The sequence below is a fragment of the Nicotiana tomentosiformis genome, chromosome 1 (assembly GCF_000390325.3).
Source record: "Nicotiana tomentosiformis chromosome 1, ASM39032v3, whole genome shotgun sequence".
Taxonomy (NCBI): Eukaryota; Viridiplantae; Streptophyta; class Magnoliopsida; order Solanales; family Solanaceae; genus Nicotiana; species Nicotiana tomentosiformis.
Window position 1 is genome coordinate 117107356 of NC_090812.1, and position 22565 is coordinate 117129920.

Below are 22565 nucleotides of genomic sequence, written 5' to 3' on the forward strand. Positions count from 1 at the left end.
AAAACCGTACAAGCAAACAACCACGTGATCTAATCGTAGACATTGGGCTCCCCCACTTAGCTTTAAGCTACCATCACATAATGTAGAACCCACAAATATTCCTCCTTCTCTATTACCACGATCTCGCACCATCAACTCGCCAAACTTCTCGTAGTACCTTGTTAAACTCTTCATGAACATTCCGAATTATCAGCCACAATCACACACTCGATCTCCTATTGGGTAGTAAGTAGAACTCTTTGTAGAAACTTCATCAAAATTATGTAACCGCAGACCTGCTCACAGGAGATAACCCACCTGTGGAATTCCATACTGACATCTTCCAACGAAGCTGCATTGGGTACAACCACCATGAAAATGAGTAACCCTCCTGAGCCCGTGCTTGCCCACCAGCTGTAAGAGTCTGTTCATTCCCCATATACATTAACTGAAAGTCCGACCATACGTTCCAAAGTTGAAGTCACGTCGTATCCCACAGCGGTAATCAAGCTCTTACACCCTTAAACACTGCAAGCAAACCTCTTTCGTCATATTCAATCTTCCTCAACATAATACCACTATTCCAAATAAAATCCGTAGACCTAGTCACTATCTACCATGATCCCAAATTGCTCTAAACGCCTGTCAAGGCATGTGGCTATCCTACCACAGAATCCATACGCTACTCCGCCACTCCCACTTCGGTTAAACCACCTTCTTTAAGAAACTCCTCGACCTATGCTCTTCATACTTTGACATGCTAGTAATTCAACCACCGCAAGACACCTCCCACATGTCCTTCCTCATTCTTTGCTGCCCAATTGCTGCCTCAATTAAAAATCCATACCTGTAGCCCCCGAACTAATAAATTTCTACCAACTCTAAGCCTCCTCGCAGATCACCTTTCTCAAGCCATCAACATTAGAAACACCGATTGAATTCTAAAACTGCTACATAACGCCATCCCTAACAACTGCCTCCCAACCACCACTTCACATCATCCCGACCCATAGGCAAATCAAAGAAGACCATAACACCAATGAGCCTTAATGCGTTCAAGCAAGGACAACGACACCACATCATAATGAGAATTCCACCACGCTCGAAAATATCGAGTCTCATTACTCCATCAACCAAAGCCTTAACATCCATAGTCCGATTGCCTTTCCTTCGCTGGAATTAAATGCTGAACCTCTAAACCACGCACTGAGAGATCCTCCTTCAAAGTCATTCACTGCTTCGACACATAAACAAGCACCCTACCATTACACTAATACTGTGTGATAACAACGCATGAACATCATAGCAATCCGTGCATAGTCTCAAAACCATAGGAAGTATAGATACTGAACTGAAATGACAGAACATCCTTCCGCAAGGCGACGATAATAGTTTGCCTGAATATGTAGGGAAAAACATCCTGCACCACGTCTGCAGTACCCCTACAGCTCCTCGATGCCCAATTGATTATAAGTGCTTCACGTCGCATGAGATTGAGTAGGAAGGAAATAAAGGCATAAGCCTTAAAGGAACCAAATCATACAAAGAGGAATCAAGAAGGGAAGTGCTCCTAACAGCCCTGTAGTCTCTGAAAGATAAGTACAGACGTCTCTGTACCAGTCCACAAGACTCTACTAGACTTACTCACGACTCATGAGACCTAAGTGAACCTAATGCTATGATACGAAGCTGTTACAACCCAAAATCCACTAAAAGTCATGATGGCGCCTAACGCCGCCGTCAGGCAAGCCAACAGTGATTAATCAACTTAATTACTCAATTTTTTATTACTTTAAAATCATAATTTCCATTAATTAAATAGTATGAAATAGAATTTATAGGGTAAAATGACAATAATTATGTGAACTACCATACAAAACATCCAGTAGAAGCCCCCAAAACCTGGTGTCACAAGCGCATGAGCATCAACTAGAAAATATAATAGAATACAAGTTAGACAGGAGAATATAAATAACTTTGATGGAGACTCTATATGTGGCGGATCGTAACATGGAATGCAGCTCACGGTAAAGTCCCCGCAATAGTCGCGCCTTTGCGCCCAAAAGACCACCAGACATATGTGTACCTACATAATAAGTGCAACAATTGCAGCATGAATACGTAAATCAACCCGTACCTCATAAGTATCTAACCTAACCCCGGAGAAGTAATGATGAGGGGTCGACATCGGCACTTACTAGTGGTCCAATAAATTAAATAAAGTTGGAAATAAACAGATGTGAGGCAGAATAAGTAAATAAAATAACAAGTATAAATACGTGGTATAATCCTCCTCTCAACAATAAACTCAAGCTCTCAGTTAGCAATTACCTCCTCAATCGGAGTATATATATAATGGACCTCACCAGATAGGTTGTCACAGTTCAAATCAGGAAAATTCACAGATACGCTGGCTTCTTTTCAAATATTACGCACGATTCCATAAGAGTATTTTATATAAATGCCGAGGCGTACGACCCGATCCCATCATAATGTGTGCACTGAAGAGGGTCGAATGACACAAACCATAGATGCATCTATTATACTACCGAGGCGAACGACCCTTTCCCATGAGAGTGTGGTACATAATCCTGCCGAGGCGAACAACCCGATCCCATTAGAATAAGAAGCTTTAACGGGTCCTTGACCCCACTCACAAATAAACATGTGAGTTATGAATTTTAAGGAAAACGTTTTGATGAAAACACATAGTGCGGGAGAAATTCATAAGAAGAGTACAATTATTCAATGGCTTATCATAAAACCCGTCAAATCTCTACAATATCAAGTCTAGTCTCAAGTCGTAATGCGAGATAAAGGAATTAAACGAGCAACGATACTCGTATAGTACAATTATAGCATGGTGTGAACCTAAGTCTACTCGGACAATAACATAAATTTAGCTACGTACGGACCTTTTTCACTTCGTGCGTACGTAGCTCCCGCAACAAGTAGCACATATCAAATACATCACCTCGGGGTAGTTTCCCCCTCACAGAGTTAGACAGGAGACCTCCCTCGCTCAGAAGTTCCATAACTGGCTCCAAAGCCTCTCTAACACCTCAAACCGTTGCCCATCGATCAAAACCTAGTCAAATAATATGCAAACCAATGAAAATTGACTCTACTACTCATAATAATCACTGTATAAAAATTCCCAACATTGCTCGAAAAGTCAATAAAATCAGCCCTCGAGCCCCCGTGCCCGGATCCTGAAAATATTCGAAGATAAACTTTACCTGTAACACTATGAACTCAAATATATGTTGTATTCTCAATTCCATGTCCAATTTCGTGGTCAAAATCAAACACATTATCAAATTTTAGGGTTTCTTCAAAATCCCACAATGTTTCATGTCAAATCCTTATAGAATCCATGTAATTAACTTACAATGTGAAGAAATCACTTACCTCCTAGTTGATGATGAAAATGGTGCTCCACAATTTCTCCTAAAGTCGACTCCCATGAAGAAATGGAGTGAAAAATGACCAAGTACCCGTCTTAAAACAATTCTTCCCAGCGCTACTTCGCATCTGCGGACATAGCTTGCGCACCTGCGGTCTCGCTTTTGCGAGAGATAAATCGTTCCTGCGAAAGTCCCTGGCTAGTATCCCATCGCACATGCAGAAGGCATTTTGCATCTGCGATGTCGGTTCTGCGACAAAACAATCGCTTCTGCAAAGTCATGCCCAACTTCCTCTGTCTGCTCCTGTGCTCTAGTTTTCACATCTGCGATCACGCAGGTGCGGGAATTGCTTCGCACCTGCGACCTCTACCCAGTTCACTTCTAGTCACTTCTGCGATTCACTACCTCGCTTCTATGATGAAACTTCCCTAGAAGCGGTTGCACCAGCGACCAGAATTTTCCAGCTTTTCCTTAAGTCCAAAATCCGATCCGTTAACCATCCGGAATCCACCCGAGGCTCCCGGGACCTTGACCAAATATACCAATGCATCCCAAAACACATTATGAACTTAATTGAGGCCTCGAATCATGCCAAACAACATCGAAACTATGAATCGACGATCGAAATCCTTCTTTAAACTTTCAAACTTCCAAACATCGATGAACGCATCCGAACCATATCAAAACATTCCGGAATGATGCCAAATTTTGTGTGCAAGTCTCAAATTACGGTACAAACCTATTCCAAGGCTCAGAACCCCAAGCGGACATTGATAACATCAAAATCCACTTCAAACCAAACTTATGAAATTCTAAAACATTCTAAAATGCCAACTTTCTACAATAAGCGTAGAAATGCTCCCGGACCACCCGATACTCAATACGAACATAGGCTCAAGTCCGAAATCACTTCAAATCCCACGTTCGAGGTCGTTTACTCAAAAGTCATACCTTAGTCAATTCTTCCAACTTAAAGCTTCCGAAATTAGAATTTTCCATCCGAATCAACTTTGAACTTCCCAAAATTCAACTCCGACCACATGTACAAGTCATAACACATGAAGTGAAGCTACTCAAGGCATCAAACCACCGAACGACGTGCTATAGCTCAAAACAATTGGTCGGGTCGTTACATGTGCGGGGAGTATTTAACAATTAGGCATGTTTCATATAGCAAACAACCCCAATTCAAGGCCTGTTAATAGCCTAAGGTCTAATCTGGTCATAAAACACACATACGTCCGTTTACACACTCGTCACCTCATCTACATATTATTTTACATAACATAAATATGCAAATTAGACCAAATCTGAAATGGGTAATTCACTCGTACAAGGTGTAGCAACAATAAACAAGGTGATCATAGAGAGCAGGTAATCGTAAAGAGAAAATAAGGCATGTAATCATGTAGTTGCAGTTTCAATCAAAATCATAGCAATGTACGAATAAATCTTGAAGCAAAATTAGTCTAAATCTGCTAAGGTCAGAACCTAAGTGGGGTTTCCCAATCAGAGTCGCCATGTTGTTGCACCCTATTTTGCACTAGTCAGGATATGATTCAACTTGTGGTTTCTCTGTTGTTGAAAAAAGAAGAGTCGCCACCTAATATTTAAAGGTATACTAGGGTACCAATTTGAATTATTAAGTCATTTTCTTCATTGATCCGCTAACCGGTGAGATTATGGATAAGAGTTCTTGTTCTTTTAAGGGAAAGGTGTTAGGCACCCCTTAGAATCTAATTGAGGTAGCTCCATAGGATTTAGACTAAGTATGGGATTAATTATTTATAAATTGCTTTTAGTGGTGATAAGGAATGTTGCTTACTATAGATCTAAGATTGCTTACTATAGATCTAAGTATGGTATTGATAGAGAGAATGCGGGGTCTTATAGGGATATGAGTTTATGACGAGGTTTATAAGATACATTGAAAGAGTTTTGAAATTGGTACATAAGTGGCCTAAATTATTTTATAATTTTATAAAAGGGATTGAGTTATGAAAATACTTTGATTTGGGGGATGGCTATATATATAATGCTAAAGGTACGTTTAAAAAAAAAGCATATCTAGAATTTACCTTATATTCGAAGGGTTTTTAAAGAAGGGATTATTTACCAAAAAAATTCCTTAAGGGCAACAGTTTCTTGAAATTCCGATTTTTGCCTTTGGAAATGAAGCTGAAATCTGATTTCCCCTTTTCAAATAAAGCTTCTATTTTGCTAAGTTCTGGATGTTGAAAATCTCTTAAGGAAAGGAAAGATGAGTGAAACACAATAATAATTCGTGGGCAGATTATAATTAGTGAGTTAAGGATCTACTTCTACCTAATTTCTCTTTTAATCCTATGTTGTTTAAGGCTTGTCTAAGTTTACATGATACTAAAGCATGAAAGTAAAACATGTGTTATAATATATGAGTGTTATATACACGAGAGATGAACAACAATAAATACATATTAAATACAACTAACATTAATCTAGTAGACGCAGTAAACTAAATTAACGAGATAGTAATATTGATAAAGGAGTTGAGGGAAAGAGGACTGGACTCTGTGATTGGTTCTTAAGAAGGTAGGCCCACCAGTAAAGAAAGACAAACACAACTGACTTTGGATTCCTAGACACTGTTCAATAAGGCTGGAATTGGGCCTAAGTTCATCAAGAACTCAGAGGCCCAAATAAATGTACATGTCAAAAATAAGAAGGTCATTAGACATATATCCCATATATATTTAACATATTCTATATATAATACTTTGATGGACATAACAAATACAAAAACAGATAATTGAAGCAAGAATAAGATTAATACGGTAGAGGAAATTATACATTAATGTGGTGACTTTACTTAGCAAATAATTCACATTAGAAACCTTTTGTTGTCATTAAACTCTAAACCCTTAAAGAACTGAATGTTTCCCTGAATTAAGAGCTAAGGAGGGAACCCCATTTGAGGTTGATGCTCCCTTTGGATCCCTCGACACTTCAAAGTTCCCAAGGGACTCAAGGCCAGGGCAATACTTGTGCCGGGGAGGGCAACCCAACCTAGAGTCGAACTCCGCTCCCAAATACCCTTAATCACTAACCACATGTTTTCCTTGCGGGTTTAAGTGCCAATGAGGCCCTACCAATGAAAACTAAGTACTAAAGTATTACTTACCACAAAATATATACTTTCCTCTTAATGAAAATAACACAAGAGAGTACATTTTACTTTTAATACTAAATAGGGAATCACATATCAAGGAGACCTAGAGGGGGAGGGGCTGAGTTCAGAATATACATAGATACAAAGAGGTTTCATAATCACACATTTGCATGAATGAACCACTAAGGCATGACCTATTCAAACATGCATTGACAATATTAATTGGCACCGTAAAGACATCAAGGCAGATTCAAACCAACAGTCATGGTCAGCTATTGTTACAGAGGGTTTGTCAAGGTCATAGAATTAAGCTCTCATCATGAGTACAGATTCATAGGTTCAAAATGACATCCCTAAGGTCTAAAAGGATCATGCTTCTAACAATATTAGCATGTCAATGTGTTCAGATAATATCAACAAAGGAGCTTCATAAGGTTTGAGAGTCAAGTTCAACTTCAGGTTAACAGTAAACAGGAGGACTAAGCATCACTTAAAGAAGAACATAGTGTTACAAAGTTAAGTAAGGAGACTAGCAACATTCAGTCAACTGTTCAGAGGCAAGGTAAATGAGATAGTGATCTCATATAGTAAAGGAGATTTACACATTACAGAATCAAGTTGATCATGCAAATGAAGAAAGGAAATGGAAACACTGTATCAAAACAAGTTTAATTCAAACATAAGTCTAGTTTAGCATGTAAGTATGGGGTGACCGTGTTTCAATTCCTAGAACTATCAATTAACTATAACAGTATGTCTAAATCCTACTTTCATGGAAGATAAGCTAATGATAGATGTATGCAGACTTTACAGAAATTCAGCAGGGGTCAAAGGGATTAAGGACAGGGATGTATTGCACATATGTGTGAAGATATCAACTCACTATGGAATAAACAAACTCAGTTGCGCAGCAACCAGTAGTTGACTTCATCTAAACAAAATCATGAATTACACTAAGAAGAGGAAAATAGTTTAACCTTAATAGAATATATACACAACAAAGATTCATGTGAAAAAGGCAGTTTGATGCAAATAAGATGGTTTCCTATGAATACAACAGTTGAACATGATCACGAAAAAGTTATAATGATAGTTCAGGTATCACCCTCAGAGTTAACATGTACAGATACAGGGAGGAAAGACATCTAAACTCTGAGACTCTTTCAACTTAGTTAAGTGATATGGGTATATTGAATTTCTAAGAGTATATCAACTAAGGTTACCAAATAATAAAATCAACCATAAGGCAAATAAGGTGCATGGCAACAGATGAAATCTGAGTAGAATCATCAGTGAAGGGAAAGACATGAAGTTTAGATGAGCATGATTGGTTCAACAATAATGACAATCATACAGAGTGAGGACTATAGTGGTAACTTAGAGGCAGTTTAACAAAACACAGGCAAACAAGAAAGTATTTAGACATTGTAAGTTCAAACTTAAGGTTAAGAAGCAGGGGAAGATAAGTCATCTTAATCACATTCTCATGTACTAAACTCAACCTCAAAGTTCACAAAATTACAGAGGTGTAACGAGAAAGAGGTAAGTTTACTGCAAGTTAATGGAAATTATGAAGTTCATACTGAGCACAAACACATAGACATGAAAATTGTTAGAAAATTCAAGACAGATATCAACATGTATCATTCACGACTAAATTGATTATCCCTTAAGGAATCATAACAGAACATGCTAAACACAAGCAATTGTTAAATTAACTAATCATAAATATGAACATGTTGACCACACATAGAATATTTACAATATACAGAACCTAACTTGACATATCAAAATCATTCAAAAAGATAAACAAAAGAGAAAAGGGAGAGAGAGATGATGACCTTCTCAATGGTAGTAGACCAAATGAATTCCTTTGTTGCTCAAGATCCCAGAACTTTCAAGCTCGAACCAGCAAAAGAATCTCGGCAAAAGAGAGAAAAACAGTAAGATACCTAAGACCAGGAACCCTATTGTTCTTAGTGTTTTTGCGCTTGGTGTGTTCAGTGTTAGGTTTTCTTGTTGTGTTAGGTTATAGCATTGAAGCCTCCTTTTACAGTAGCATTCAATGCCTCTAGAGTTTCAGATTTCAAATTAAGATAGTGGAGAGTGACGATGAGTGGATGATGTGAGCATAGTCGGGTAAAATCAGAGAGAACAAAGGGGAAATTAGTGTTTGAGTTTACGTGAGTGGAGGGATATGAGAGTCGGAATGTTGAAGCACAAGAAACCACCGGTCAGAACCCTAATACCCAGAGGTCATTGCATTTGACCTATGGGTGTCGAATATTGATGAAGAAGCTAACTAACATCTCCCGCTTGTTTTGATTTGAAAGGACGAAAGAATATATCAGGCGAATTTGAAGTTTCACCTTTTGGGTCTGATTTCTTCAATTAGGGTTTTGAAATCGAAAGGCGATAATGGAAAGAATGACGGGACCAAGAGTGCAGGAACAAAAGGAACAACCATGCATGCCATGGATTTGAAAGTTCAGTTGCAATTTGAAGTTTCATCTCTGAGGTTAGTGTTTGGGTTTTGGGAGATTTGATATTTGGTGATGAAATAGGCAAAGGTTCAACGGGAATCCTGGATATAGGAGACAAACAAGCTGATTTGAGGTTGATTTCATGACCTTGCATTAATTTGTGCAAGGTTTGTTGATTGATGGCATTAGGGCAGATGAGAGAAAAGAGAGAAGAAGGGTAAAGAAGGGCGGCTGGGTGGGTAGGAAATGATTTAGGGTTTCTGAGGTATTGGGCATCTCTAAGGTTAAGGAATGTAACACCCCGGAAAATTTCAAAGTACTTAAGTGTAAGGCCTGGTAAAATTTGCAAAGAAAATAATATTTCATGGTGTCGGACTATGCTTACGTGTTTGAACAATGCACATATGTGAATAATATTTCATGGTGCCGGACTATGCTTAATGTTTCATGGGTGCCTGAATAATGTTTCGGACCTTTTGGGTTGAACAATGCACAGGAAAGCAAAGGAAAATTTTTGCCGAAAAAGTGCGTTTATGCGGTCCATTATGCGACCGCATAATCACTCTGCGGGCCGCATAATGGCCGCAGAAGTGAGCAGGAGAGGGCTATTCTGAAAGCAGTTATGCGGTCGACTATGTGACCGCATAGTGACCGCATACACAGGCAGTTCTTTTGGCTATTTTGTAACCAATTATGCGACCGATATGCGGTCCGCATAACTATTATGCGGTCGCATATGCGACCGCAGAACTTATTTCGGAGCTTCATTTTTGGGTTTTTAAAATCCGACCCTATTTTGTTAAATACACTCTTTGGGTCATTTTTGAGCTATTATCTGACGTTTTAGAGTGAGAGGGGGTGCCCTAGAGTGAGTAGGTGTTCTCCAATAATTGTTCTTCAATTCTTGCCCAAGTTTTGGAAGATTGAGAAGAGAAACTCACTAGGTCTTCATCATAGAGGTAAGATTCTACACCCTAACCCTCAATTTCGAATTTTGTGTAGAAATGGATAATAAGCAAGATAATTTCTGGGCAAGAGGGTTGGTTATTTTACATGCATGTGTTATCAAGGGGTGTAGAAAGATTGTTGAGCTAAAAATGGTAAAATATTGGGTTGTGGGATGATGGAATCCTTCATTAAAAAAAAAGACTTTGAAACCTTGTGCACACCTAGTGTTTGATAAAATGCTCAAATGAGCTAGAACCATGATCATCTTCCTAATTATGGTTTAATTTGTTATATTTCTAAAATAGATTGAAGTTGCTAAGAATTTCGGAACATTTAGAGTGTAAGGAAGCTCAAGTGAGGTATGTTGGCTAAACTCTTCTTTAAGAGTTGGAATTCTCATTTTCCTTGTGAGTTCTGAGATGTTGATTATAAATCGAGTATTCCGATAAGTTTTGTGATGAAGATATATGTTCAATTCATATTTTAAATGCTCTTATCATATTGCATTATAAATTGAGGATGTGTCCCAAACTATAGATTATGGATCCATATGTTATAATTTCTAGTCGTGATTTATGTGAAAGTTATTATGCCAAGTTGTGTAGAGATTGTGATACACCTCCACCCGCATACATTGGAGTGAGGCGGAATGACCGCTTTGTGTGGGGATTATGGTATAGAGAGTTTGATTGTGATACACCTCCACCCGCATATAAATTGGGGTGAGGCGGCATGACCACTTTGTGTAGTAATTATGGTATTATGGGACTGCACCTCCACCCGCTTACATTGGGGTGAGGCGGTACGACCGCTTTGTGTATAGTTTTGGTATTGTTGTGGCACCACTACCCGCATACATTGGGGTGAGGCGGCATAGCTGCTTTGTGTAGGTTCTTGGTACTTTGGTTATACATCCACCCGCATACATTGAGGTGAGGCGGTAGGGTTGCTTGATTTGAGTTATGGTATTGAACGTACACCTCCAACTGCATATATTGATGTGAGGCGGCGGGGCCGCTTTGTGTGAACATGGTTATAGAGGATCACATCTTAAATCCTATAAATGTTGTTGATAACTTTTAATAAGCTTGCTAGGGTTGAGACGGTTATCTATATTATACTATTGTCGCACTGGTTCATCATAATTATCTTATATTTCTAAATTCTTAAATTGGTGTTTAGTTTTCATACTAATACTATTCGACGGTACTAACGTCCCTTTTTCCAGAGGCACTGTATCTTTAAATGGTTGCAGGTGATTCCACAGCAGGAGACATTGATCAGTGATAGCAGCACACCTTCTTCCCAACTGACTTGGTGAGCCCCACTTCATCCCGGGGTCATGTATCGTTTGATCTTTATGTATTATGGTTGAGGTATAGTCGGGGCCTTATTGCTGGCATTATCATTATACTCTTCTTTATCTATAGAGGCTCCGTAGACATAGTGTGGGCTGGGGAAAGACAAACTATGTTATGTTGTGGATGTATTACTTGTCCATTGAGACTTTAAAAATGATTAAACAATTGGAAATGAATTGGTAATTGCAGACATGACCACTTTATTGTTTAATTAAGGAAAACATATATTTTCTTTATTCATGAAAGAGTTTGGGTAGAAGGAATCTAACAGGCTTGCTCGGTCGGGTTCACTCGGTTGAGCGCCGGTCACGCTCCCCGGTTTTGGGGCATGACAGGTTGTAAGGCCGTGTAAAACTTTACCTAAAACCCGGGGTTTTCTGGTGCCGAAGTAGACTTATGTGTTAACTTATGAGATGTACAAAACTCTCTGAGTTATGCATGATACTGGGACGGAGGGAGTGGAGTTGGCCTCCTACCTCCTGAAAGGGGTGGCCTATTCTTGGTTTGAGATGTGGGAGGAGTCCCGTGAGGAGGGGAGCCCTCCGACGAGGTGGATGGAGTTCACCGATGTCTTTATGGATCACTCCTTGCCTGCTGAGACTAAGGCAGCCCGCGCCACTGTGTTTGAGAGCCCAAAGCAGGGTAGCATGAATGTGTGGAGTACAATATAAATTTCGCGCACCTGTCCAAGTATGCTATTCATATGTTGCCCACTATGGAGGCTAGAGTGCGCCAGTTTTTGCAGGGCCTTAGCCCATTGGTTATTAATGAGGCCGTTAAAGTTGGCATGATTTTATGATATGAACTATGGGAAGATGGTGGCATTTTCTCAAGCTACAGAGGATCGTAAACTGAAAAATAGAAGGGAGCGTAAGGGTAGCAGCAAGGCCCGGACCACGAGCAACTCGGGTGGTTCTTCTAGTGGTGGTAGGTCGGCATTTATGGGAGGGTCATCAGGGCCATCTCAGTCAGTTTCTCAGTCTTCGTTGCGTGCATAGCCATTCGGGCCTAGTCAAAGAAACAGGGGACCCCACCATCAGGGTCAGCCTGGAGGGAGATTCTAGTAGCAGTGGAGGCCTCCATGCCCTAAGTGTGGGAGGATGTACTTTGGGGCCTGCTTCATGGACCTACATATATGATACGGATGCAGTATGAGGGGTCATATGCAGAGGGATTGTCATTCGTCCCGCCGGATCATGGGAAGGGGTGCGGTGCAACCAGGTAGTTCTGCCTCTACTACATCCATAGCACCTCCTCCAGCTCGAGGCACCCCAGCACCCGCATGGCATGGTGTAGCTAAAGGTGGTGCACATAGTTCGGGAAGACCTAGCAGATTTTATGCTATGCGGAGGCGTCGGGATTCAGAGGCTTCTCCAGATGTTGTCACAGGTATATTGGCTATCCAATCCCATTATGCATATGCTCTTATTGATCCTGATTCCACTTTGTCATATGTTACTCCCTATGTTGCTATGGAATTTGGGATAGAACCGGAACAGCTCCCCAAGCCATTCTTTGTATCTACTCCAGTTGGTGAGTCTATTATGGCTGCTCGGGTTTATAGGGATTGTCGTGTCATGGTGCATGGTCGGGACACCATGGCCAATCTAATTAAATTAGGGATGGTTGGTTTAATGTAGTTATGGGGAGGGATTGGCGTTATTCAAGTTTCACTAAGCTTGATTGTCGAACCAGAACCATTACGTTTGAATTTCCAAATGAGTCAGTGATTGGATGGAAGGGGGATGATGTGGTGCCGAAGGGTTGGTTTATTTCTTACCTTAAGGCCACAGAGATGATTAACAAGGGGTGTATCTAACCTTTGGTCCGGGTTATGGAAACCGATGTTGAGGCACCTACACTTGAGTTTGTGCCTGTTGTGAATGAATTTCCGGAGGTCCCTTGGATCCCACCAGATAGGGAGATTGATTTTTGGATCGATGTGATGCCAGGCACACATCCATTATCTATTCTGCCCTACATAATGGCACCTGCAGAATTGAAGGAGCTAAAAGAACAATTGAAAGATTTTTTAGAGAAGGGTTTCATCCGCCCGGGTGTGTCGCCATGGGGCGCACTAGTCCTTTTTGTAAGGAAGAAAAATGGGTCACTGAGAATGTGTATTGACTATCAGCAGCTCAACAAGGTTACGATCAAGAATAAATACCCAGTGCTAAGGATAGATGACTTGTTTGGCCAATTGCAGGGTGCTAAATATTTCTTCAAGATGGATTTAAGATCCCGGTATGGGCACTTTGAATTCTGGTAATGTGTTTTGGCCTAACAAATGCTTCGACAACTTTCATGGATCATATGAATCGAGTCTTCAAGCCTTTTCTTGACTTATTCATGATAGTTTTTATTGATGATATCCTTGTATATTCACGAAGTCAAGAGGAACATGCCAATCATCTCATGGCAGTTCTACAAACTCTATATCATGACATGTTTTATGTGAATTTTTCGAAATGTGAATTTTGGCTTGAATCTGTCACGATCTTGGGTCATTTTGTCTATAGAAAGGGAATTGAGGTTGATCCTCAGAAGATTACAGGTGTGAAAAATTGGCCCAGACCTACAGCTCCGACAGAGATTCGCAATTTCTTAGGCTTAGCTGGATATTACAGGAAGTTTGTGGAGGGGTTCTCTTCTCTTGCCTCTCTGTTGACTAAATTGACGCAGAAGGCGATTAAGTTCAAATGACCAGATGCTTGTGATAGGAGCTTCCAAGAGTTTAAATAAAGATTAACTACTACACAGGTGTTGACCCTACCAGAGGGTACACGCGGTTTTGGGGTATATTGTGATGCATCAAGAATCATACTTGGGTGTGTATTAATGCAACATGGTAAGGTTACATCTTATGCTTCTAGGCAACTCAAGAATTATGAAAAGAATTATCCAACACATGAATTAGAGCTTGCGGCAGTGGTATTTGCATTGAAGATTTGGTATCATTATTTGTATGGGGTCCATGTTCATATATTCACAGACCATAAGAGTCTTCAATATATTTTCAAACAGAAGGAATTGAATCTAAGGTAGAGGAGATGGCTTGAGTTACTCAAAGATTACGACATCGATATTCTGTATCATCCGGGGAAGGCTAATATTGTAGCAGATGCTCTTAGCAGAAAATCTATGGGTCATTTGGCTCACTTGGAGGCATATCAAAGGTCGTTGGCTGAGGAGGTTCATCGGTTGGCTAGTTTGGGAGTTCGTCTTGCGGATTCTAGTAAAGGAGGAGCGATAGTGCAAAATAGAGCTGAATCATTACTTGTTGTGGAAGTCAAGAAAAAGCAATACAACGATCCATTGTTAGTACAATTCAAGGAGGGAATTCATAAACATATGACCGTGGCCTTTTCTCTTGGCGTGGATGATGGTACCCTAAGGTACCAAGGGCATCTATGTGTTCCAAATGTGGATGGTCTCCGGGAAAGAATCATGACCGAGGCTCACACTTGTAGATACTCCGTGCACCCAGGCTCTACAAAGATGTAACATGATCTTAAGGAAGTCTACTGGTGGAATGATATGAAGAAGAGTGTAGCGAACTTTGTGGTGAGGTGACCAAATTGTCAACAAGTAAAGGCCGAACACCAACAGCCCGGTGGGTTATCACAGAACATAGAGATTCCAATGTGGATGTGGGAAATGATCAATATTGACTTTGTGGTGGGACTACCTCGCAAGCTTCGTAAGTATGCCTCGATTTGGGTAATTGTGGATTGACTCACAAAATCAGCTCACTTCTAACCTGTTAAGGCTATCGACACAGCATAACAATATGCTCAATTGTATATCAAGAAAATAGTCAGGTTACATGGCACTCTAGTTTCTGTTATCTCAAATCTGGGGGCACTTTTCACGACTAAGTTTTGGAAGAAGTTTCAGAAAGGTTTAGGTACTCAAGTGAATCCTAGTACAACCTTTCACCTGCAGACTGACGGGCAGGCAGAGTGGATTATTCAGACACTTGCTGATACGTTGCGAGCTTGTGTTCTTGACTTCATGGGTAGCTTGGATGATCATTTGCCACTCATATAATTTTCCTACAACAACAGTTATCATGCAGTATCCAGATGGCATTGTTCGAGGCTTTATATGGTAGGAGATATAGATCTTCCATTTGGTAGTTCGAGATTGGGGAAGCAGAACTGATAGGCCGAACCTCGTGCATCAGGCTATGGAAAAGGTTAAGATCATTACAAAATGATTGAAAACTACTCAGAGTCGTCAAAAGTCCTATTCGGATGTGCATCGCATGGATTTGTAGTTCAAAGAAGATAAATGGGTATTCTTGAAGGTTTCCTCTATGAAGGGTGTAATGCAATTTGGTAAGAAAGGAAAATTGAGTTAGAGGTATGTCGGACCATACATAATCATTCAGAGGATTGGCCAAGTGGCTTACATGCTAGAACTACCTCCAGAGATAACTTATGTGCACCCAGTGTTTCATGTATCCATGTTGAAGAAGGTGGTTGGATATTCGTCACTTATTATTCCGGTTGAGACTATCGAGGTTAATGAAGAATTGACTTATGATGAAATTCCAGTTGCCATTCTTGATAGGCAAGTTCGAAAGTTGAGAAATAAAGAGATTGCCTCCGTGAAAGTGTTATGGCGAAACCAACAAGTCGAAGAGGCCACCTGGGAGGCTGAGGAAGAAATAAAGAAGAAATACCCTCATTTATTTGAATAGTTATGTAATTGTATCTATGATGTTAAGAGATAATTTTCTGCAAATCATAAATCCCCCTATACAACTTATATTAAGAATACTCCGTCTTGGTAATGCAATGTTTATGGCGTTGTTGCCAGTGTTGTTTCCATATTATTTTGCATTGTGGTGTTGTGGTTTTGATGTTAGGATTAATTTCTGAGAATCTCTGACAGGTGGATAGGTCCAGTTACAAGGGAAACTCTGGCAAACATTTTGGAAATTTGGGGAGATAGTCGAAATTTGGGAACTGTTGATGTGTGTCATAGCAGCTGAGTCACATTGGTTTCTAATGGCGGATTTTAGCCCTCATTTGAGGATGAATGATCTTAAGTGGGGGAGGATGTAAGGCCCCATAAAATTCGAGGACGAATGATCTTAGGTAGGCTTGCTTGACTGGGATGTCTCGGTCGAGCACTAGTCCCGCTCCCCACGGTCGGGACGTGACAACAGATATAATGATGATGATAACAATAATTAACTCAAAGGAATTATCAAAATCAGCTCGTTCACATTACCGGAATTTAGACATGCTTTCAAGTATAACAATTAAAGTCCAACACTGATAAGAATATTTGAGTTACTAGCTAGCATGAGGAATGATACATCTCTATGCCTACATGTCAAGTATGCATGTCAAGTGAATGATATCACAGTGGTATCCCCGAGTACACTCACTCTCAACATACACAAGTTGTTTGTCTTAAATGCCCACTCATCACATAAACCTTCTTTGACACCATGAAACCCTGGGTCTTAGGTAAACTTTTATGGGGCCTTACATCCTCCTCCACTTAAGATACACATTCTGAGCGACCTATCCTTCTTTATCACAAATACAAGTGGTGCGCCCCAAGGCGACACACTTGGTCGGATGAAACCCTTCTCTAATAAATCTTTCAATTATTCCTTAAGCTCTTTCAATTCTGTCGGTGCCATTCAATATCCTTATCTGGCGGGATCCCATGGAGCTCATCCGGAAAGACCTCTGGAAATTCATTCACAACCGGCACAGACTCAAGTGTAGGTGCCTCAACATTGGTGTCTGTAGCCTGGACCAAATGGTACATACACCATTTGTTAATCATCTTTGTGGCCTTAAGGTAAGAAATAAACCTACCCTTTGGCACCACATCCTCCCCTTTCCATTCCATCAGTGACTCATTTGGAAATTCAAACCTAATGGTTTTGGTTCGATAGTCTTGCTTGGCAAAACATGAATAATGCCAATCCATTCCCATTATTACATCAAAATCAACCATCCCAAATTCAATGAAATCGGCCATGGTGTCACGACCACGCACCGTGACAACACAATCCCTATAAACTCGCGCGGCCACGATAGACTTACCAATCGGAGTAGATATAAAGAACGACTCATGGATCTGTTCTGGTTCTATCCCAAATCCCTTAGCAACATAGGGAGTAACATAGGACAAAGTGGAATCGGGATCAATAAGATCATACACATCATGGGATTGGAAAGTTAATATACTTGTGACAACATCTGGAGAAGCCTCTGGACTCTGGCGATGCCTCATAGCATAGAAACCAATGTGTCCTCCTGAACTCTGTGTGCCACCCCTAACTGCACCACGCCCTGTGGGTGTTGGGGCACCTCGAGCTGGAGGAGGTGCTGCGGATGTAGTAGCTGCAGAACTGGCTGGCTGTGGTGTACCTCTGCCCATGCTCTGTTGAGACGAATGACAATCCCTCTAAATGTGACACCTCATACAACACCCGTAACATATGGGTTGGTCCGTGTAACAAGCCCCAAAGTGCATCTTCCCACACATAGGGCATGGAGGCCTCAACTGCTGCTGAAATCTCCCACCAGACCAACCCTGCTGGTGAGATCCCCTGTTGCCCTGGCTGGGCCTAAACCGGTTCCCCTACTGCTGATTGGGCCCTGATGGTGGTGCACTGACTGAAGACTGAGGAAAAGATAAGGACGGCCTTGATGACCCTCCCCTGAAAGCTGTCCTACCACCACCACCAGAAGTACCACTGAAGTTGCCCGCTAACCGGGCCCTGTTGCTACTCTCTCGCTCCATTCTATTCTTCAGTTTGTGGGTCTATGTGGCTTGAGAAAATACCACCATCTTACCATATTTCATATCAGAATTCAAGGTAGCTGTAGAGGCCTCATTAACAACCAAGGGGCTAAGGCCCTGCACAAACCGGCGCACTCTAGCCTCCATAGTGGGAAACATGTAGATAGCATATCTAGACAGGCGTGCAAACCTCATGTGATACCCTGACACACTCATGCTACCTTGCTTCAGGTTCTCAAACTCGGCGGCATGGGCTACCTTAGTCTCGATAGGCAAGTAATGATCAATGAAAGCATCGGCAAACTCACTCCATCTCGCCGGAGGGCTTCCCTCCTCACGGGAGTCCTCCCATATGTCAAACCAAGAATAGGCCACCCCTTCCAGGCGGTAGGAGGCCAACTCTGCTCCCTCTATCTCAGTAGAATGCATAACTTAGAGAGTCTTGTGCATCTCATCAATAAAGTCTTGGGGGTCGTCCTCAGGATCAGTACCAGTGAACACTGGAGGGTCCAACTAGAGAAATCTATTCACCCTGGAACTAGTGGAATCTCCTGGCTGACTAGAAGAACTGGGTGCAACATTTGATCTCTGGGCCTGGGAAGCCACTATCTGAGCCTACATCTATTGACTCCCCTAAGATCCCCATCAGATACATCAGAACTGGAAGCTGGGGCTGGAGGTACAACTGGAACATCAGTTGGAGGGATCGTTGCAACCTTAGTAGGTGTAGGGGCAAGTGAGGTTTGATCAGGTGTAGTAGAATCAGGCAGTGTAGTAGTCGGGGGAATGTTCTTGCCCCTTGGGTGCTCACCCCCATCATCTAGTATCGAATCAATTGCCACTCCCTGGGTGACATTGGCTTCTTGGCCAGTTCTTGCCTTCTTCTGAGGTGCCATGTACTGAAAGTTAGAGTAAAGCACGAGTTAAAGGAGGAACAATCTTACAATTAGCTTTATCGCACTATCTAGAATATCAAAGAAGGGGCTTATTCCTAAGCGTCCAAGTAGACTCTTACTTATAGATGTGGTCGACAACACACCGATAAGAAGCACTCTACTAGACACGGCTCCAATACATCCTAGGACACTTTAAAATCTTAGGCTCTGATACCAAATTTGTCATGCCCTGACCTCGGGGAGCGCGTCCGGCGCTCAACAGGGTTACCCCGGTCGAGCAAGCCTGCACATTGTCGTGTACCCAACTTACCCATGAATAAAGGAAAGAATATATTTTATTATTTAGACAGTAAGAGGTCATGTGAAAACACTAGTTCATTTTCCTTAGTTACAAGATTAACAAGTCTCCAAAATAGTACATTGTACAATCATAGTTAAAGTGGAACAAATGATACGATTATAACATTTTTAATTTAAACTTCCCCAAAACAGATACAACCCACACTATGCCTACAGAGCTTCCAATAGGGACAAAAGAGTGATATGACAGTGCCAGCAACAAGGCCCCGACTATATCTCAAAACGCTACGTACAAAGGATAGAAATACAGGACCCCGAAGCGAAGTGGGGATCACCAAGTCAGCTGAGAAGAGGGTGTACTGCTATCAGTGATCAACACCACCTGCTATGGAAACACCTGCATCCATTAAAGATGCAGCGCCCCCGGCAAAATAGACATTAGTACATATGGAATACTACTAGTATGTAAAACTAAACACCCTCTCAATAGAATGAGTAACAATAAACGGAGAATAAAATAAGAAATCAACAATAGACTCAAATAGTAACAAGATGTCAAGTTAGGGGAAAGGTAAACTTCAAGTAAATTTCAGTAATTTAGGTTGGGAGATCTTTAGCACTGATACACCACCGAGTTTTAGCACGGAATCAGATCTCAGCCCGATTGGTTAAGCCATCTCACCCTGAGACGCACACTCACAATACCACCATGTGCGCGGCATGGTGTCCGATCTCAGCCCAATCGGCTAAGCCGTCTCACCGAAATGCCATGTGGGTCGACATCACATCACACCTCGCTAGAAAAATCTCATCCCATTTAAGGAGAAACAGTCACATCACATTAACACGGGATTTACCCCTTAATCACTCCAACACCGGCACGTGTAGTTCCGGGGTTAGGTTGATCCAACCTACCCTTCCTCGGTGGCTAACAGATACTCCAAAGGCATTTGTTATTAAAAGTATTTACCACTCAATTCATATTCTTTTCCATGTCATTCATCTTATTGGCAGCATTGGCCATACGCAATATGATTCTTGGCACGTTGGTCGTACTTCATAATTCATGCTCACTATTTCACTTTCAATCATCATCATGGATAATCAACAACAAGGCCTTTCAATTTAAGACATTAAACATATACTTGAGCAATTTAGGGTCTTATGCACATGTGACTTCTTACACGATTGACATGATAGCTTTTATTAGAAATGACGATTTTAATTCATAACATAATAACACACAGCACATACTTAAACCATATTCTCAAACATTAACTCAACATAACAAGAATCTTTGGAATATATATTGAACGTATGATTATATTGACACAAGGCTTATTTGACAAAAGTTTAATTTATAAAGAGCATCACGAGACTTACAAGGACATTACAGGATTCAATTCTAAGAGAAGATTTAAATTACTACAATATTCCGAAATTCTTAGCCTCGTTGGTCTATTTAGAAATATAGCAAAATTGAATACAAATTAGGAAGGAGTTCATAGTTCCAGCTCACTTGAGCATTTTATCAAACACTAGGTGTGCATTAAGGTTTCAAGGTCCTCCTATGGTGGATTATTTCATCCCACTACCCAAAGTTCACCCAAAAAGGCTCAACAATCTGCCCACTACCCTAGATGGTACATGCATGTAAAATAGCCAACTCCCACACCCAAGAATTGCTTGGCTTATTACCTATTTACAATTAAAATCACGAAATTGAGGGTTATTGAGTAGGAACTTACCTCTAGGATGAAGACCTAGTGAATTCTCCTTGTAAATTCTTCAACTTTAAGCAAAAATTGATGGGTGATGAGCTTAGTAACTTCCTCTCTCACTCTATGTTCCTCCCTCACTCTAGAAATATATGTCTTTCCCCTTTAAAATGATCCCCAAGGGTGTTTTATAAGAATGGGGTCGGGTTCAAAAATTAGAAAAATAGAAGCCCCGTCATAGGTCTGCGGCTGCATATGCGATCGTAAAATGCTTCTGTGGTCCGCACAATGGGCCGCATAATGGCCCCCGGAACTGGGCACTTCTGCCCCACTCTGCGACCGGTCTGCAGTCCACTGACTCATTCTGCAGTCGCATAATGTGCCGTAGAACCTCCTTCCGGAAAATTTTGAGCTCGGTCTGCGATGGGTTATGCGGCCCGCATAACGATTTACAATCGTCAACACATAAACCTTCTTCGGCACCACGAAACCCCGGGTCTTAGGTAAAATTTTTAGGGGCCTTACATTATTATTATTATTATTGTTGTTGTTATTATTATTATTATTATTATTATTATTATTATTATTATTATTATTATTATTATTATTATTATTATTATTATTATTATTATTATTATTATTATTATTATTATTATTATTATGTGGATCGGGCTGCACGCCGCAGCATGCCTTATTGGCTTTGATTAGTGCTTGGGCACGATCCTGTCACGACACAAATTTCCCTCTGCCGGGTGTCGTGATGGGCCTTACATTATTATTATTATTATTATTATTATTATTATTATTATTATTATTATTATTATTGTTGTTGTTGTTGTTGTTGTTGTTGTTGTTATTATTGTTATTATTATTGTTATTATTATTATTATTATTATTATTATTATTATTATTATTATTATTATTATTATTATTATTATTATTATTATTATTATTATTATTATTATTATTATGTGGATCGGGCTGTACGCCGCAACAGGCCTTATTGGCTTTGATTACTGCTTGGGCACGATCCTGTCACGACCCAAATTTCTCTCAGTTAGGTGTCGTGATGGCACCTAGTCTTAGATTATTATTATTATTATTTTTATTATTATTATTATTATTATTATTATTATTATGATGTGGATCGGGCTGCACGCCGCAGCAGGCCTTGTTGGCTTTGATTAGTGCTTGGGCACGATCCTGTCATGACCCAAATTTTCCTCAGCCGGGTGTCATGATGGAACCTACTCTTAGGGACTAGGTAAGCCTAGCAACTTCTGAAAATAATAACAAAATAAATAAAGATTAGCAATTCCAAATTTAGAATTCTCTATACAAGTATTACAATCCCAAAACCGCCAGTACAAGTCATAAGCTCTATAGAGTTTGCTAGAAAACCTCTAAATACATCTGTTCTGAAATAGGAGTAAACGGTGTAAATACAAAAAAAAAACTAGAAGGTGACTCTGAAGCCTGCGAACGTTGCAGCAAGTTTACCTTGAGTCTTCTTCGCAAGATCTGAACAACTAGCTAACGATCGACCGA

The 22565-nt window shown here is 40.6% G+C and overlaps 1 protein-coding gene across 1 annotated transcript; it reads right to left on the reverse strand.

Moving 5' to 3' along the window:
- Nucleotides 1-16969: 16969 nt before the first annotated feature.
- Nucleotides 16970-18532, reverse strand: LOC138908949 (uncharacterized). The gene is made up of 3 exons (XM_070199772.1): nucleotides 18157-18532; nucleotides 17893-18032; nucleotides 16970-17740 (listed from the first exon to the last, which is right to left on the reverse strand). The coding sequence occupies exons 1-3, from the start codon at nucleotides 18530-18532 to the stop codon at nucleotides 16970-16972; spliced, it is 1287 nt and encodes a 428-aa protein (XP_070055873.1).
- Between the last annotated feature and the right edge of the window lie 4033 nt (nucleotides 18533-22565).

Coding starts and splice junctions, on each gene's coding strand:
- LOC138908949 (XM_070199772.1), bottom strand. CDS start 18,532: ATGCATTCTACTGAGATAGAGGGAGCAGAGTTGGCCTCCTACCGCCTG. Junction 18,033..18,156: donor GAATTCTGATATGAAATATG/GTAAGATGGTGG, acceptor TGGTGGTGGTAG/GACAGCTTTCAGGGGAGGGT. Junction 17,741..17,892: donor CAGGGGATCTCACCAGCAGG/GTTGGTCTGGTG, acceptor TCGTCTCAACAG/AGCATGGGCAGAGGTACACC.